The following is a 20,083-nucleotide window of genomic DNA, read 5'->3' as shown; positions in this document are numbered from 1 at the left end:
GAACTTCTTCTTCTTCTTCTTCTTCTTTTTTTTTTTAAAGATTTTATTTATTTTTTTGACAGACTGAGATCACAAGTAGGCAGAGAGGCAGGGCAGAAAGAGAGAGAGAGAGAGAAAGGGGGAAGCAGGCTCCCTGCTGAGGAGAGAGCCCAATGCAGGGCTTGATCCCAGGACTCTTGCATCATGACCTGAGCCGAAGGAAGAGGCTTCAACCCACTGAACCACCCAGGAGCCCCATCTAAGAACTTGTTAAATACTTTAAACTTTACTAATCTAAAAGGAACACTGTTAGAACACTATATTCTCCCAAATACTAGAGACCTAGCTAGCTCTATGAAATATTCTCTCTTCACCTTCTTCCATATGGCACACTGTCAATATTAAAATGTGCTTAGGTCTCCCCCATCATTAACAACAAAACAAATAAAAAACCTTATCTACAAACCACAGTATTAGTTATTTCTTTCTTTTTACCTTCACAGTGAGCTTTATAGTTGCTCCCCAAGTACTCCTCTTTACACTCCCTCCTCCCATTCACAATCTATTTCAATATAATCTGGCTTCTCCCTCAACCACTTACTGAAACAGATTCCACCAAGGCCATTAATTTGTTATCATTGCCAAAATAAATTTATTTTCAGTCCTTATTTTACTTTAGCTATCTGAAGTGTAAGAACGAATCATTCCTTTCTGAAATGCTCTCCTCTCTGGGCAGTAGTGGTTTGACCATATATCCTCACTTTCCAAGCAGAGTCCTGGCTTTCCCTATTAGCCTAATTGTAATTATTAGCATACCCTTTCACTATCAAAAGTGTACAGGTTGAGATGAAAAATTATATGGCCACCCAATTTATAAGATATTGCTCTTTTCCAGTTATTTCTATCTAGCTTCCACTGTACCTTTCTATTATTCCCTAAGTATCTAACATTTATGAATCACTCAGGTTCTTTCAACAAGTTAACCAAATTCAATAAAAGAGTCTCAAAATCAAAAGTAAGAGACCAAGTAAGTTTTATATATAAATGTTATTATAGTAAATTCACTGAAGAGGTTATGTGCCAACACAACTATTACAGCTCAATTCAACCTATTTCCCCCACCTGATTCCTTTTAAAAGTTTTAGAACTATATTTTATGAAATGCAGTCCCCACAACCATATAAGTACATGGTTTTATTAATTAGCTATTTATTTTATCTCTAAGGTGTTAATTTTAATAAAATAATAATACTGATATACAAATATTAGTTTCCCAAACTTACCTACAAATGCTCCAAATTCTACATTATCCCCTTCTGCAGCTTTAGCGCAAACAATTTCTTGATCTTTGGTTACAGTTTCTAAGTGGCTTTTACAGCTTGGCTGGGAAGGTGTACTAACAAAAAATTTGGTTGGAGGGGATGACAGATGTGGTATGCTGTTAGAAGAACTGCCTAATTTTTGATTTTTACTGAACATTTTTAACATTTCTACCCCATGTATTCTCTGTCGCAGTTCTGGAGGAGAAATAGCACTTGGGAATAAGGCACCACAAGAGGAACCAGCCTCTGGGAAATTGAATTCTTTTCTCTGGGGTATCACAGGTAAATCCTGACCAAATATATTACATTGGGGATCTTTTTCATCTTTCATAAAAATATTACAAAGAAAGGGATTAGTACTTTCAAGACCACCTTGAGGAAGCGAGGTGCTAAGTGTATTTACAACACTGTGCTTTTTCCATACAGAAGGTCTTACAGGACCATCGTCAATAAGATTTTGAGCCAAATGTTTGGAAATGCTCAATTCTCGTGTGATTTCATTGTGAACTTTGCTAGCTTCCGAAGCTTTCTGAGCAGTGAGTGTTTTTAATGTATCTACAGTCAGGGCTGAAAGATCTTGCAAATGGCCAATTTGAGAATCTAACGACTGTAATGATCTTTTTATATAGTTGACACGATCTCCAACTTCTTTAATTTGAATGCACATCTGCTCCACCCTGTAGGGAAAAACACAGGCTTTTTATAAATGTTAAAAATTAATGTTTTGGAGACTCTTTTTGTAATCTCAATAAATGACAACAGTAAAAAGAAATTTTACATGCACTCAAATAAGCTAAGATATAAAATAAAATGATTATTTATTTCTTTATAAAAGACACACCTAATGTTTAAAAAGGGTCTGGTGATTTTATTATAATAAAATCAAGATTTCAAAAAACATTTTTGTTATTATTATAATTTGCCCACATCAAAGTAAGACACATGAAAATGAGTATAAAGTTACATATACATAGAAATACCATTACCATTATTATAACTATACTATCGGCTTCCAGAATGTAGCAAAGCCACTAGAAAAAAAAAAGCTTTAAAATATAGTTTCACTTTTCTTCACTGACTAGTAAAGAACATTAATTCTTCTGTCCTCTGTAACAAATGTTAAAAAATAATAAGAAACTGACTTACTGACTTATACTAAATATTAGAAGTGAATTATCTTCTGATATATAGAACTATTTCTAAGCTTACTTATTTGACATAAATTGAACAATGACCATTTATAAGGCATATCAGAATCCACTGTGACATAATCAATTATAATTAAAGAACTTCTGAACCTTTCAAAAGTGACACGAATTCTCTCTTCACTCCCAGAATGGAATTTGTCATCTTTTTCATTAAAATACATCTCAACACACTGTTCTTCAAAGTCATGTAGTTTCTTTTGATCTTCTTCTGTTAAAAAAAGTTCTAAGGAGGGAAGAGAAAAAAAAATTAAGAAGCCTATCAAGATATCAAATTACAGCTCATGAGTCTTATGATTTAGGGTTTATAAGACTATATCCATCATCTGTAATTTTTTTCTCTTTTTACTCTAATGTTTCTAAAGCACTGGACAAGTATTTCCATTTTTTTTTCTTCAGCAGAACAGTTTCAGGTACCTTTCTTCTAATTTCCTCTTCCTACAAAACACTCTTCCCCTGGTTGGGTTATGGACATTGGGGAGGGTATGGGCTATGGTGAGTGCTGTGAAATGTGTAAGCCTGTGATTCACAGACCTGTACCCTTGGGGCAAATAACATATATGTTAATAAAAATAATTTTTTAAAAACCACTCTTCCCCTATCTCTCTTTATTCCTCTCCCTCACTCATCCAGGTAGAGGATTTAAGAATCAACTTTGTAGAACAGAAAGTTACTGTAAAATTTTAAGCACAGATATGATGATTAGTCTCATGTAGTATACAGAATAAACTGAAAGTGTTTACAGAGCAGTAAAAAAATGGTTTGTAAAACAGCAAATGTCATGGTTTATATTACCATTTTAACAAAAACAAACTGACAATGCCATATTCAAAAAGAAGTTTAATACTAAATACACTTTTATAGATATTTTATTATACTTAAAATTCCTTTATGCTCAGACAAATTCAACAAAAGCATTTTGTTAGTAAAATAAGCCAATTAAGTCTTCTGAGTAAAATTAATACTTAACTTTCACTGTAATACTGATAAGTGATAAAATAAAAACATTTCCCTTAATATATTTTACTTACTTGGTCCATCTGAAGTCTTATCTTTTTTTCTTCTTTTACATATGCAGCAAAACAAAGAAACTATATGGCTAAGAATGATAAGTGGCGGAGGCAGAACAGGTTTCTCATGATAAGCCATAATAAAATGATAACGTTGGTACTTCCATACAATATTGGAAATTGCCTTCACTTGTAAATACACATTGCTTGAATAACAAAGAATAAAAATAAAACATAGCTAAATCACATAATAAAATTTTAAATACTAAAGATTTTACTGCAATTCTGCTCTAAATAAGGATTCAAAAGAATACCATATACACAAGACTAATAAGCAAATGAGAAACTGGAAAAAATATATGCAGTAAATATAAGGCACAAGTTTGGTATTGTTGAGGATCATATCATTACAAACTCCCAGAAAAACAGGCAGAAAATATGATCTTAAGATTTTAAAGTTATATGTAAATAATAAAACTATAAGAAAATATTCAATCTCAGTAGCAACAAAATATGTGCATACAAAAACAAGATACTCTTATGTACTATCAAATTAGCAACCTTAATTTAAAGATAATAATACCTAGTGTTGGCAGAGATTTGGGGGTGCACGCCTACTTTAGCTTAAATGCAAAGTCCTAAAAATGCATACTGAACAGTTCTACTTTTAGGAAAACAATCTAAGGACATAATTAAGGAATGATCAAGAATTTAACCACAGCATAGTTTCTGGGAACAAAAAATTATAAATAACCTAACTGAACAATGTTATCATATTGGTTGAAAAATTAAGGTCTCTACATCATGGAATACCAGGTAGGCATTAAAAATAAAATAGATATTTATTAATGTGGGATAATATTCCTGTTTTGCTTAGTCAAAAACAGTATAAAAAGGGGCGCCTGGGGTTAAGCCTCTGCCTTTGGCTCAGGTCATGATCCTGGGGTCCTGGGATTGAGTCAGCAGAGAGCCTGCTTCCTCCCTCTCTCTCTGACTGCCTCTCTGCCTACTTGTGATCTCTGTCTGTCAAATAAAAAAATCTTTAAAAAAAAGTATAAAAAATATTAAGAAGTTTATTTTTGAAGAGAAAAAATGATTCATATATATTCATTAAAAACAGAAAGATGTATGCCAAAATATTGAGATTTTTGATGACCTTTTTGTTTTATATACTGAGCGTGTGTACTCCTTGGCAACTTAGTATAATTCCCAAATAAAAGTTATATTTATAAAAGAACTGCATGTTGAAAGATAATTAAGTCTCAAATTTAAAGTCTCATTTGATTTGAAAAAGTATGCCTTCTCATTTGTAATTTTCTAAGATAATTACAGTAGTTTAAACTTCAAGAAAACCTTGAGATTTGAAGTTTTGTATAATTCTTTCAAAATAAGAATTATATATTAAATCTCATTACAATAAGCAAATGAATAAAAGTCTTACTTGAAAAATGCAATAAGAAGATTGACCATAATGATATACTGTACAAAGAGGTAGACTGCTTGAAGAAATGGAGTCAACCATGTTCCAGGACCACAGATTTGAGAGATAGTGGAATCATTTGCACACACTTTAGAAAGAAGAACAAAAATTAGATACAGTAATCACACCAGTAAATATTTTTTATTAGAATTTGTTTGTTTGAAGGAAGTTTCAATATGTACAAATCTGTTTCAGACTCTAGTAAAAAGCTTATGGGCAAGCACTTGGAATACAAACTTAAAAATACTCCAACACAGAAAAATTTTGTGAGGGATATGGGTAGCTGTTCTACTACTCTATTCCAGAGGAGGAGGTACATAATTGTGTGTTACATCTGCACTTCAAGACATAGCTTAGCTTGAGGAACAGTAAGTAGAATAAAATCTGCAGATTCAGCCACACTTTATCATTTCTGTAAGAAAAATAACTGAACTATAAAATAGTACAGTAAACTCATAGTAAATTTACAAATATAAAGATCACTGAGTTAATCTTATTATGTCACAAGAGAGTTGAAAGAGTGGTCAATATATACAATGATTAGGTCTGAATTCCTTGCTTTTCATTAACTCCACCAGGAATGTTTCTGAAGCCAAAACACAGCTGAATAAAAAAGCAAGGAAAAGAAGAGCTTTAGTACCCACCAGAGTATTAAAGAATTAAGTAAAACAAGTTAAGTAGTATAAGAATTAGAATTAAATAATCATGAATTAGTGACAAGTTTTATATAAATTCTTACAATTAGTATTTCTATAGCAATCATTTAAGAACATACACACCATTAAAACACTCAATGGTGATATCATTCCTTTCAAATTGTTTCACAGGCAAATGAATGCACAAGGTTCTTTCAATCTTAAAAAGTTTTATCAAAAGTTTTAAATCACGAGTTTAAAACACAAAATAAACAAAATACCCAAGGAAGAGAATGAGGGAGATTATAAAGCTATATCCAATGCTTTATAACAACTAAACCAGAGTCATGTTAGAAAAAGGGCAGAAAATGAAAACCTGAAAATGACACTGAACAGGAAAGCACTGAACACAAAGTTTGACCAGGCTGGTAAAACCACTGTTTTAAGCAAAACCTGATAACATCTAAAGATCACTAGGTACCCACCTCCTGACCTAATCGCCTGTAAATAGGTAGGTAGGGAGCAACAACCGGTGGGGGTAAGGAAGGAGTAAAGACAGGAGAGAAACTGCAAAAGAGATCAAGAGCAAACTAATCAAGTAAAGATTCTAAAGGGCAACTGTGGACCTCAGTAGAAGAACATCCCCGAAAGCCAGCAACATCATCTATGTCCACAAGTTATCTAGCCTCATTAGCTAAAACAGTTAAAAAAAATTATTACCTTATGCAGAAAATGTATTCACAGTTGGATTTTGTTAATTTAAGAGTTCATCCAACCTACCATGACTGGTCTAATCACTGTAATCCTATCATCCTCGCCACAACTGTTTTGTCGGAAACTAAAGCCAATTTGAGCTAATGAGATTTAAGGAATAGGTTTACTAGGAGCCTTTTGAGAAAGGGACTTTTTACCCTTAAGAGAACCATGGGAAACATTGTCTCTTTTCTCCCACTGCTAGTGACAGTCTTCTAATCAGAAAGGAAACCCGTATAAATCAGACACTGTGATTACAGCACAGTAGAATGAAAAAGAACAGGTGTTCTTAACTATGAATTAACAAACTCCAAAGACCATTCTACCTCTGAACTTTGTGTTACATGAGCTAATAAATATCCTTATTGTATAAGTCAGGTTAGGCCAGATTCCCATTTGTGCCTGAAAAAATTCTAAAATACTTTTTTGGATTAATTTTTATAGATTTTTTTCTGGTCTTATTAATGAATGTATTTTCGGAGGGCTTAGGTTTGTAATAACAGTTTGACCTGTGAAAATATGTAATATTATTGTAATGCAATTATGACTTTAAAACACAAAATAAACAAAAGATGAATTTATAAATATAAACCCTTACCATCAATTTCATATGCGTAAACTTCACCAAAAATCATCCAGTATGGATGAAAAACTATATCTTTAGCAAGAGTCCAAGATGGTGCTTCACGAGGATAAAGTATTGCCTTTCTGGGAACACCAAAACTAAGTAATACAAGAGCCATAATCACTACAATGTAGAACATATTGGCTACCTGTTAAAAAATGAACACTGTTAAAATACATGGGAATTTAAAAACAGTAACTTTTTCATCTTAAAATAGTTCCAATGTTCTAATAAATAACTGGAGTCTTTGAGTTTCTTTTCACTCTTAGTACTAGCATTCAGGAAAATCTAATCACGACATAAATCTTAACATCAAGATTATGGTAAAAGGTGATGTGTGAAGCTAGACAGGTCAGGGGCACATTCTATATGACGAACTGTATCACTGGTTCCAACTGGAGTCTGCCTATCTTGACTCCATGAAGATTTAAAGAGGCATAGATAATATGAGCAGATTCATGGAATCAATATCTGTTAAGTGCTCTTTTAAAACTGTAGTATTATTGTACTGGAGGTTCAGACTCACTTTTCTACCTCCCTTTGATAACTGTCCTTTGCCTACTTCATACACAGAAAGACACTCTTCTCACTCATCTTGAACCCTATACCATGATCCATTATCCTGGGCTGTGAAAACCTGTAGGAACTAAATAAAATAATAAACTGGAATTATCAGCATGGGTCTTGAAAAAGATAAGTGACACCAATTAACTGGCTAAAAAGTCCTTTTATAAATCAGGTAGTGTGCAATTCTTTAATTTAAACAAAGGTGAAAAAAAAGCCTAATTGGACTATCACCTAATAAATCAATGAAAAATAATTTTTATTAAGTCACAATGTGAACTTCGAAATCATTACTCAAGAAACCTAAGAGTGAATTGAAATTCCATAACAGAACTTCAATTTCTATCCACTTAATTAGAGATTAATTAAGTGGATAATTAATCTCTAATTAAGCGCTCAACATTTATATCTAAAAAAGTCAATGTTGCCTCATTCCAACGATGTAGTATTTATCCACAAATAATCTACGAGGGGAAAATCCACACAGATCAAGGTAGACTACATTTACAATAAATCTGTACTTTACCAATGACTACAATAAACCTAAAATAACAATAATTGCAATAAAATAACCTAAAAAATTATTATGACATTTACATAAAATTTTCAAACAAATATACAGTGAGTAGAAATGGAAGGCAGGAATGTGAAAGGTAAAGGCCATAGTTTTGCTTTTTTTTTTAATTTTTAAAATTACAAAATATTTATATGTAATTATTTAGACTTGATTCTTCATCTTAAAAATTCTTACAAATCTGCCTATTAATTTCCTTTTTAGAGTTGAGTCTCTGAGACTTGAAATCGAAGATTCAGTTTTCTTATTTGTAAAATAGTCAAATAATGCCTTCTTTGGGGGTTTAACATACATACTAAGAGAATGTATGCTGTCATAACAAGGTTTCAACAATATCTTGGGATAAAATATTTTAAAAGGCAAATCATCAAAACATTATTCATGACATCTGAAATACTATGGATTCCAAATATTTATCTGTAATTAAATAAAAAGGCCAAGTTGAAAATTCAAAACCATATTCAAATCTGTACTGAGGTATCCTAAAATTATTCAAAGTCTATGACTAATGATTCACAGAGCTTTCTGGATGTCACACCTTTCACATAAAGCCTATTTGAAAACCTTTCTTACACCTGATCTTAATTTAATTAATTAAAAATATTTAAATAACCCATTTTCACATATATAAAATGAAGATTTGTAGCTTGAATATACAGAGACATGGAGTAAGTGGCAAAAGGTAAGTATTTACCCTGCAGTTTTCCTAAGTGTGATCTTTATTAATGATATTAATAAAGGAATATTTCTTCTATTTTCATCTTTTGTATCTTTAAACTTTTCAAAGCTTTTTCTCTGATTAGAAATTCCCTGCTCAGGAAAAGTTCCTATTTGCCAAACTTTCAAATACCATATTCTTTGTGAAAGCCTTCATGACAGAAATAGGTACTATCTCATCAGTCTTCACACAAGTTTATCTTTCTGTAGCTATCTATCGGTTCACATGCTTGTCTTATGTACTAAACTGTGAGTTCTACGAGGCTCTGCACCATGTTTTATTCATCTTTGTAGTTTCAGCTTAGTATAGTGCATAGCATATAACAGATATATAATGACAAAAGAAACAAGGTTAAATTAATCTAGAAACCTACTATTATAAAATTCATCTCCTTTATTATTTAAAGGTATACTTTAATGAAAAATTTCTTATACTCTGCAGCACCTAGTTAAACGGGTAATTAGAATATTAACCATTTTCAAAGTTCTAAAGGGGGTAGAAAAGGAAAATGGCACTAGGAGAAACAGAAAATGATGTGATAAATGACTGGCTGAAGAGGGGAAAGACAAATAATCCTGGTGGAGAATAGTTCTAAAGAACATAGATAAAGAAGAAAATGAAATATATATTTGAACTCCTCATAACGTAGAGATGGGAAAACTGGCAGGAGTGCTGGAAGCATGAGAGAGACAAGATTCAGATGAAAATCCAGATAGTTCTTATTTCCTTCTCCTGGCTTCTCCCTACTTTCCTAATTTCCATCTTTTATTATTATGGTTGTTCACTTCTGTATTTCCTATACCTCTAATTTACTGTACACTACCATTACATTAACTTGATGCCACTAAATCACTAAATAATCTGGTAGTCAATGAAAACTGGGAGCACCTTTTTGCATGCTAAAACTAGTTTTTCTTAAAAAAATTTTATTCATTTATTTGACAGAGAGAAATTACAAGTAGGCAGAGAGACAGGCAGAGAAAGCAGGGGAAGCAGGCTCCCTGCTGAGCAGAGAGATCCTAGGACCCTGAGACATGACCTGAACTGAAGGCAGAGGCTTAACCCACTGAGCCATCCAGGTGCCCTGCTAAAACTAATTTTTTTCCACAAGCCTAAATCCCCTAACTTTTCCTGCAAACACCACAACTTTATGAAAGAATATAAAATGGATAAATAATGAGTACTTCTCTGCAATAACAAATAGTAAACCAGTAATTCTCGATCGGGGAAACAGAGGATATATTCTACTGGAAGAGAAATGTGTAGCCCAAAAAAGCAAATAATTAAACTTTATATTTAGAAAACTTTTAAAAAATCCTATTTTGATAATGGTAATAATCCTTTGAGCTAGTGGGATTATTCAGAAGGAAAATTTAAATTAGAAGACAAAGATTTTCTACAATTAAGGAAAAGGGTTTCAGAAACTCTAGGAATTGACTTTTATATTAAAAGGGAGCAGATCTTTAAAAAAAAAATTGAGAAACAGCACATACAACGAGCCTACTTTGATAAAGCTATTATATACATTTATTTCTGTGGAGTTTAACATACAAGCATGTATTCCCGTATGTTTTGAAGGATGGAAAAAGTATATGCCACACTGTTAACAATGGATGCCTCTGGATAGTAGCTTGTATTCTACAATGAATAAATTTAGAATAAGGAAGGAAAAGTTACTTTTACAAAAACAACAGTATAGGGAAGCCTGGATGGCTCAGTCTGTTGAGCGTCTGCCCTTGACCTGGTCATGATCCCAGAATCATGGGATCAAGTCCCACATCAGGCTCCTTGCTCAGTGGGGAGTCGGCTTCTCCCTCTGCCTGCCACTCCGCTGCTTGTGCACTCTCTCCCTCTCTGACAAATAAAACTGAAACAAACAATAGTATAATAGTGTTGGCCTTTTTGACCACTGGAAACTGAAAGCAATTTATGGAACAAACAATAGTATAATAGTGTTGGCCTTTTTGACCACTGGAAACTGAAAGCAATTTATGGAAGAAGTAGGGACAACACACTTTAGATTTTTCAGTTCAATGCATAAGAAATTACACATTAGGGGCGCCTGGGTGGCTCAGTGGGTTAAAGCCTCTGCCTTCGGCTCAGGTTATGATCCCAGGTGCATCAGGCTCTCTGCTCAGCAGGGAGCCTGCTTCCTCCTCTCTCTCTGCCTGCCTCTCTGCCTCCTTGTGATCTGTCAAATAAATAAAATCTTTAAAAAAAAGGGGGGGCTGGGTGGCTCAGTGGGTTGGGCTGCTGCCTTCCGCTCGGGTCATGATCTCAGGGTCCTGGGATCGAGTCCTGCATCGGGCTCTCTGCTCAGCGGGGAGCCTGCTTCCCCCCCCCCCTCTCTGCCTGCCTCTCCGTCTACTTGTGATTTCTCTCTGTCAAATAAATAAATAAAATCTTTAAAAAAAAAAAAAAGAAAAAAAAGAAATTACACATTAAACCTGATATTTACATTAAAAAAAAAAAATCCTGCCAGTAAAAAAGCAAGATATTGGACATATTATATCAGGAAAAGATGTTCAGGCTGTAACTTTAAAAAATAGTTTGAATCAGTGAAGATAGGAGAAAAGAGAAACCTAAAAACATAAACCACTGGTAGCATTGTTTAGCTAGCATTATCTTGCAAATACATAATAATGAAACGAGATTAGCGTGGGGAACCTGAGCCCAGCAAAAGAAACGCTTGAGAGATTTTTTCAGTCTCTCCCCAAGGACTAAAAATCATCATCTAACAAATAATCTGACTAGCTGCTTTCAGCATCCATGCACTGAAAAGACTATCTGAAATAGTAAGGGAAGATAAAAAAATGTCAACTCACTTCTCCTACGGAAAAGAAAAATCAAATTTGGTGGAGGGGAAACTCTTCAGTGGTTTCCCCTATATTTTCCTTTCTTAAGGTCCCAGTTTTCAATATTTTATGTTATCCAGGCTAGGCCCTTTTATCCAATTTGACAGCTAACCATCAACTTCAATTAAAAGAAGTTCCAGTCAGGTTCCTATCTTAAGCTTTCTTATCTTAAGCTTTCTTTTCTTATCTTAAGTTCCTATCTTAAGCTTTCAAAGAACAGATAATATTCCGCTACTTTAATAAAAGCATCCAGATTTATCTTCTTCCATGAATCCCTATGTCCCCTACTCACTAATTTCATCAATAAACCACATGGACAGTATACTAATACCATATAAAATATCCTAAAAATACTTATGTAGGACAAGCTCCAAACTAGATTATCCAATATTTTAAAATAACTACAGGACTGGTAAAATCAAAACGGAGAAACGTAATTTCGCAAAATTCAGAGGCACTATCCTATTACTTATTATACTATCTTGCACAGGAGTGAGAATAAAATAAACATTAAAAACTACTTAGTGGAAGATTATAGACTTTAAAATTTATAATCTGCTGCTAAACATGTAAAATTAAGAGAAATCAACCTATTAAAACACAATGAATGCTGGGGCGCCTGGGTGGCTCGGTGGGTTAAAGCCTCTGCGTTCAGCTCAGGGCATGATCCTGGGGTCCTGGGATCGAGCCCCGCATCGGGCCTCTGCTCGGCAGGGAGCCTGCTTCCCTCGTCTCTCTCTCTCTGCCTGCCTCTCTGCCTACTTGTGATCTCTGTCTATCAAATAAATAAATAAAATCTTTTAAAAAAACAAAAACAAAAACAAAAAAACCACAATGAATGTTCACCATTTTTATGTCTTTTTTTCCAGACAAGGTTTCTACTCCAAGGAGTTTATAGTATAGAGAAGTACATAAATAATCTAGTAAAAAATAGTTTAAAATATGGTTAAACAGAGAGATAAATATTCTGTAGAGGAGGAACATAGGTCCCATAAACTTCAAAGCAAACAAACTTGATCTAGTGGAAAAGGACCAAAAAAGCTCTCCCCGAAACAAAAATTATGTTGAAAATGTGATCTGTATGTAACTGAAAGCGCTAATGATCTGAGTGTAGATGAGGGTAGTTATTCCTGGCAGAAAGAAGAACGTGAGTTTATGGTACCTTGGTAGGGGATATGTTAAAGAAAACATAGAAAGGCCTGTGTGACTATAGCATAGATCAGAGGTCAAAAATGGTAAGAGATGACACTTTAAAAGAAAGCAAAGATGCTCCTATTGGAAAAATAAATAAAAGCAACAGTCACACTGGGCTGAACTCATGGATTTCATTAAGTATACTGATCTCTAGGGGTAATGTGAAAGCGTAAGATTTTTTTAAGAAGGGAAGTAACATAGTCAGATATGCATTTTGAAATTACTCTAGCTATAATGTAGACTGAAGATAGGCCTCAGTGGTTGTGAGTGAACAGATTTTACTAGATTGCTGCAGGTGCCTGATGACTAGGGTAGCGCTAGTAAAGATGAAAATAACTTCACAAATGGTAGCTAACAAATTTGTATTTTTTCATTCTGATCTCAAATAGCCCTAGAAAGTAGCATTTAGAAATTAAGACATTTGGCTTTCTTAATCTTATCCCATCACATATTTTCTTCAAAAATCAGTATCTTGAGGATTGGCCAATTTGAAGTATGAGGCAAATAAACATGAAATAACATACTCTAGTTCAAATAAAACTATATTAAGGACAGGTTTTTTAGGATTTCAAGAAAAAATATCAATAAACCCATGAGTATTATCAGATGCCTCTCAACTTACCATTTTTCCAATCATCATTACATAAGGTCCTGCCTGTTGATTTACAGCTAGAAAATCTAGCAAACGCACATACCAAAATATTATGTTAAGACAGTAAATTAATCTTCCAGCAACAAAAACATGATTATCATATGCATTCTCAAAGTTCCATTTTGCTCCAAATCTTAGTCCAAATCCAATGAAGAAAGAAATTATGGCAATTGTATCACTGATATTGAAGTAATCACTAAACCACACTTTAATCTTCTGGCTTATTTTTCCAGCTTCAGACATAAAGATCTACAGGTTTAAAAAAAAAAGAAAAAAGAAATTAAACTGAATTGTTTACGAAATCAATTTCTTCCTATTAAAATATGTATCAGCATTCAATGATAATATCACAATAGGATTTTATGTATCTTTTAGTATTTCAAAGTATTTTTGTATTTAACATTTTATTTGAGAGAAAGAGAGTCAGCATGGCCGGAGTGGAGAAGGGAGAAGCAGACGGCCTGCCAAGCAGGTTGCCCAACTCAGGGCTCCATCCCAGATGACCTGAGCCAAAGGCAGACACTTTGACCAAATAAGCCACTCAGGCACCCCTCAAAGTATTTATTTGAACTGAAGTTAACACACGTTAGCTGTGAAACATTAGTTGCAGGTATACAACACAGTAATTCAACAATTCTATATATTATGCTCTGCTCACAAGTACAATGCTACTACAATACCACTGCCTATATATTCCTTGTGCTGTATCTTTCATCCCTGGAACTTATTCATTCCGTAACTAAACACCTGTGCTATCCACTCCCCTTTACCCACTGTATCCATCTCCCCTCTCCTCCTTCCGCACGATCATTTTGTTCTCTGTATTTATAGGTCTGTTTCTGCTTTTGTTTCTTAAATCTCACATAAAAATTCAATTATATAGTATTTGTCAAAGTATGTTTGATTATCTTGGGATCTGATGATGTATTTGATCACTAAAACAATTCAGTAAGATATCAGAGACAGATACTTCTATATCCTCATTCCATGTGTGTGTGTGTGTGTGTATACCTACAAATAAATGACCTATTCAACCAAGGTCATTCTACTAAGAAGCTGAAAATCTTAAATTAGAACAGAGATCTCTAGAAAGTGAAATACTTCTGAAAGTTGTTTTATTTTTCATTGAATCAACAGGATATCCTGATAGGATCTTCCAAAGGTGTCTTATTTACAGAAAGCAAACAACTCGATGGTTTAAGTATCTGTACTTATCTCTTCTCTTGAATATAAAAATTAAAAATTTGCATTGCTTGGGTGGCTCAGTCAGTTGAGCGACCAAATCTTGATTTTGGCTCAGGTCATGATCTCAAGGTCATCAAATCAAGCCCCTTGCTGGTCTCCACACTCTGCGGATAGTCTGTTTGAGTTTCTCTCCCTCTGCTCCTCTTCCCAATCACGCTTGCTCTCTCTCAAATAAATGAATCTTTAAAAAAATTTTAAATTTCTTCTTTGTGGGGAATGGTAATATATTTATAGATTCAAAATCATAATGTATATAAAAATAAGCGCTGAAAAGTCTTCCTTCCATTCTTCTTCCTTTAGCCAATTAACTTCCCTTCACACTAAAGGCAACCAGTTGTTATAATCCAATGAGTCCTTGTATAACTCTTTTCTGAATATGCATTTAAAAAATTATTTGAACCTTTTTTTAATCATTTAACAATTTAATGTTTTAAACATGTTGGTAAAACAACAGATTTCATAAACATACAAACCATGGCACTCAAAGGAATTAAAAATGCACAATAAACTATTTAAGAAAACAAATTCCTATGACACCCCAGTGGAAGGAAGTACAAGGATTTCACTTGTTTTTACAGCATAATGTATTCTCTAAATCTACAGCAAAGACATGAAATAATTCAAAAGTATTTAAGTCAGTGTGTTATAAAACTGTAATTATGCAGTTAATTGCTTGAATAAAAAGTATAAACATTTAAGGAAAAAAGAATTTTTCAAAATCAAGATGTTAGAAAATTTAAACTGAAAACTGTGTTAGACACAGGAATCTAAATCTAAATGACGATTCAACAGGCAATACAGCACACTTCAGTGGGATATTCAATATAACAGCAAAGTAAAAACCAATTTGTAATTTACCTACCTGATTGGCTATATGTGTAATTAATACTTTCTGAAGAGTGACAAAGAGCATTAATATAAATGTTGAGGAAACAAAACATAAAACAGATCTAGGCTATGTTTCTGAGACAAATCATCAACTTTGCAACTGACGAAGTTAACTTACTAGTCTCTATTCTTATGTTGTAATTTTTAGAATATCAAAAATAAACATGTTATACACTTATATGTTATCAACTACTAATTATGAATAACATATACACATACCCACATACATGTCAAAAACCAAACACCCTCCCTATACACAGTAAGTAACTGGTACAAAAACTACAGACATACCTCACGGACTTTCTCAATAGCATAGGTAAAAATATAAGCAATAACAATCCATTCTTGAACTGAAGGTAATCGTTCCATTTGTACAAGAACTACAAATGTATAAAGCATCAGAAATCCTAAGTATGCCAACTAGAAAAACACAAAATATGAATATTAATTACACAATAAAAATTTTTTACTATCAAAATTTTCAATCCAACACACAAAAGAGAGACTAAATAAACCCCTGTGAACTATCTCCAAGCTTCATTCATTAAATCAGTTTTAGGAGCGCCTGGGTGGCTCAGTCAGTTTAGGCATCTGGTTCTTGGTTCTTGGTTCTGGCTCAGGTCATGATCTCAGGGTTGTGAGAACTTCATGCTTGCCATGGAGTCTTCACTCTCCCTCTATCCCTCCCCCTGCTCATGTGTACTCTCTCTCTAAAATAAATAAAGTCTTAAAAAAAAGTTTTACAAGTAACTTCAGTGCAGACACTGCATTTATCAATCAAAACATAAATGGTGGGGCATCTGGGTGACTCAGTGGGTTAAAGCCTCTGCCTTCGGCTCAGGTCATGATCTCAGGGCTCTGGGATAGATCCCCGCATCGGGCTCTCTGCTCAGCAGGGAGCCTGCTTCCCCCTTCCCTCTCTCCTGCCTCTCTACCTACTTGTGATCTCTGTCAAATAGATAAATAAAAAAAATCTTTTAAAAAAACAAATAAATAAATGGTTCCTGGAGCAGAACACTATGGTGTTCTAGAACTTCAATGACTTTTTAGTATTTCCTATAAGAAGAATTTTATAATAAAATATTTATGTTCTCAGCATAGTTCATATAATTCCATTTAATTTATACTACACCTAAAGTATCATATTAAGTATACTAAAGAACTTCATCACCATCATCATCAAGAAACACATACTACCTGCTTCCTCCTTCCTCCAATCAAATACTATTCCCAGGAAAGACAACTGGTATTTTCCTTCTATGTGCTGCTGAAAAAAGCATACATTCTCCTAAATCCTAGTCAATGAGGTTGAATCCCAAGAAATAAAAACAGATATGGAAAGCATTGTCCCTAGGTACAGGAACATACCACCTTTGATACTCTCAACAAAAAAGATTATACTATGTAAGTTCTATGTATAATAACATCTGAAGAGTTCTTTCATTTCAGAGGAAAACCCAGATTTGTCTACCCTTGGACAATTGTATCTAAGAATCCTCTCATCAGTCTCCTTGCCTCTACCAGCATTAAAACAATCACATTCATTATTTAAGCTATCGTAAGGCAGGGCAGGAAACCCTAATAAATAAAAAAAGAAAAAAGAAATTTCTATTTGGCCAACAGGGTTGTTCTTTTTTTAAATTTTTATTTATTTATTTGAGAGAGTGTGAGCGAGAGAAAGAGAGCGTGTGCATACAAGCCAGGGGAGAGACAGAGGGGAAGAGAGAAGCAGACTCCCCACTGAGCAGGGAGCCTTACATGGGACTCGATCCCAGGACCCCGAGATCATGATCTGAGCCGAAGGCAGACACTTAACCGACTGAGCCACCCAGATGCCCCAGGTCCATTTTTAAACAGTCATTCACATGAATGCAAACATGATGAAAATTAAAAACAACAAAACACTAAGAAAATACACAACTTAAGATTTTTTCTGGAAAGGGGAATAAAAACTCATTCAACCCATGGTTAAAAGCTGGGGCTAATCTCATGTGTTTCCTGATATTAGTCCATCCCCCATGGACTATGTACTCTTAGATCTAGGAGAATACCGTTCTTCCACAAAAGAAAAGCCAATTAAGGGTCAGATAAAATATGTACCATAATATGATTTTTTTTAAAAAAGATTATTTATTTATTTATCTGACAGAGAGAAATCACAAGTAGTCAGAGAGGCAGGCAGAGAGAGAGAGAGAGGGAAGCAGGCTCCCCGCTGAGCAGAGAGCCCGATGCGGGACTCAATCCCAGGACCCCGAGGATCATGACCTGAGCCGAAGGCAGCGGCTTAACCCACTGAGCCACCCAGGCGCCCCTGTACCATAGTATGATTAAAGAAATAAGCTATTATGCTACTGATAAACAAACTTCATGAATGATCCAGATTACTTTTTACCTTCAAATTAACACTGCAAAAAGTTCATTTCAAGAATTTTACACATTCTCTGCAAAATCCTAACGCACAAAGATATATCAATGTCTCCTCTGGTTAATCCTCACCAATGTTATTGGTCAATTTGATAGATCTGATTTGTATTTGACACCTGCTTACAAAGGCAGGTGATAAACGGTTATCACAATTCTGTTTAGTCAATTTCTAGTTCCAATCAGAATTAAGATTTGTTAGCATTTATCATTATATATGATGACAACTGGAATAAAACTAAGTTATGCTCTTTTAAGTGGAAAATGGCTTGTCAATGATCTAAGTTATATCAAGATAAATATCGACTTTAGAACAAAATACTTTAATGCTTATCCTTTAAAAACATTATGCTCACACAACTTAAAAAACATATAACAGGGCGCCTGGGTGGCTCAGTGGGTTGAGCCACTGCCTTCGGCTCAGGTCATGATCTCAGGGTCCTGGGATCAAGCCCTGCATCGGGCTCTCTGCTCAGCAGGGAGCCTGCTTCCCTTCCTCTCTCTCTGCCTGCCTCTCTGCCTACTTGTGATCTCTGTCTGTCAAATAAATAAATAAAATCTTTAAAAAAAAAAAAAAACACACATATAACATACCGTATTAAACCAGAATTTTACAATTGGTGCATGATAAAAGGCATAGAACTTTCTTGTAATGGGAAGCTTTTTTGATTTTATTTGTATTTCCATTTCATTCTTTCCTTCATTACTGTCCAATATTCTTACTTCTTTAAACACCTCCTAAAATAAAAATAACACTTATCATATATTTATTCACAAAAGTTATATTTACTTAAAAATATTCTTCCTCCTTACCATGGGAATCTCTTCTGCTATGTTTTGAAAGTTGTTTTCGCTATCTTCCATTGTCATTTGATGGGCATCTTGAGATTGTGGAATATGAGACATCTCAGCCTTTGTTTTATATTCCAGCATTAATATGGCAGGTGGAACTAAAATGCTTAGTATGACCTAAAAATTTTAGAAACATGCAAGTTTACATTTTAAAATTAATTATCTTCAAGAATAAAAAGGTATTAAATATTTTGATTGTTAGCCAATCTGCCCGTTAGTATATCAAAAACCAAGAACTTCATTTTTATACTTGAGTATAATATTTAAAGAGGCCCAGGTTGAATTGATTTAAGAAGTAACACAACATTTGAGCACTATGATGGGAGGATATAGAAAAGATCTAATAATTGTTTGTTTGTTCAGAAAATACATTTTTATTTAAAGAAAATTTAAGCCTTATGAAATTAATATGTACATAATTTTATCCTTAATCTCTTTGCAACTGTTTCAAGTCATCACATGTTTACTCAGCTTGTGCCTCTATAAACAAAGAGGTTTATTCGCAAAATTTTATGTTATTACCTGCATAATCCTACAGCATAAAGCAATTGTAATTGAGTATGAGGGTTTCTACTGGTTAATCATTCACCATTATTTTTATTAGATGATCAGTATTTGTTATCTACTTACAATGGTTAAACCACTTGCCTGATTTCTGCGTTCTACATTCTCTGTACCTTATTTAAGATATAAGATAATGAAAAGGAAAGTTTAAAGTAGTATCTCTCACTATGATGAAACCAAAAGTACCAGCCAACATTTTACCCAAATTCTTAACCATCAAAACTACACATATCCAATATACTTCACATAAATTATTTAAGAAAAAAGTAACAAATTATTAAGTTAGCAGACAGGAGCTCAATTTTAGAATCTGAAAATCATCTTTTCATAAAGAAGCAACTTTTTTTCATGGCTGCTCAGGGCTGTAAATACCAATACTTCCTTTGTTGCCCTCATGCTTCTGGCTCAGAGAGGGGCAATAATCATACCTGAAAAGGATTCAGAGTGAAGAACAGAAGGAAAAAAGAGGCTACTTCATGCCACCAGAGATAAAATGCCAACACTGCCACCCCTACCACCCTCATAAATCAAGGTATTTCACTATATA

The 20,083-nt window shown here is 33.9% G+C and overlaps 1 protein-coding gene across 1 annotated transcript in view; it reads right to left on the bottom strand.

The window, feature by feature from the left end:
• TRPM7 (transient receptor potential cation channel subfamily M member 7) overlaps positions 1 to 20,083 on the bottom strand; it is a 112,000-nt gene that overhangs the window by 31,630 nt on the left and 60,287 nt on the right. Inside the window, exons 18-26 of the mRNA XM_082734765.1 lie at positions 18,934 to 19,089; positions 18,715 to 18,858; positions 15,991 to 16,119; positions 13,537 to 13,815; positions 6,983 to 7,157; positions 4,958 to 5,084; positions 3,538 to 3,722; positions 2,600 to 2,732; positions 1,263 to 1,978 (exon numbers count right to left, since the gene is read on the bottom strand). Of these exons, the coding sequence (XP_082590891.1) occupies positions 1,263 to 1,978; positions 2,600 to 2,732; positions 3,538 to 3,722; positions 4,958 to 5,084; positions 6,983 to 7,157; positions 13,537 to 13,815; positions 15,991 to 16,119; positions 18,715 to 18,858; positions 18,934 to 19,089 (2,044 nt within the window). The remainder of the gene's footprint in view (positions 1 to 1,262; positions 1,979 to 2,599; positions 2,733 to 3,537; positions 3,723 to 4,957; positions 5,085 to 6,982; positions 7,158 to 13,536; positions 13,816 to 15,990; positions 16,120 to 18,714; positions 18,859 to 18,933; positions 19,090 to 20,083) is intronic.

Source organism: Mustela nivalis, assembly GCF_964662115.1.
Source record: "Mustela nivalis genome assembly, chromosome: 6".
Lineage (NCBI taxonomy): Eukaryota > Metazoa > Chordata > Mammalia > Carnivora > Mustelidae > Mustela > Mustela nivalis.
The sequence above is the reverse complement of the archived record's forward strand: the minus strand, read 5'-3'. Positions and strand labels throughout refer to the sequence as shown.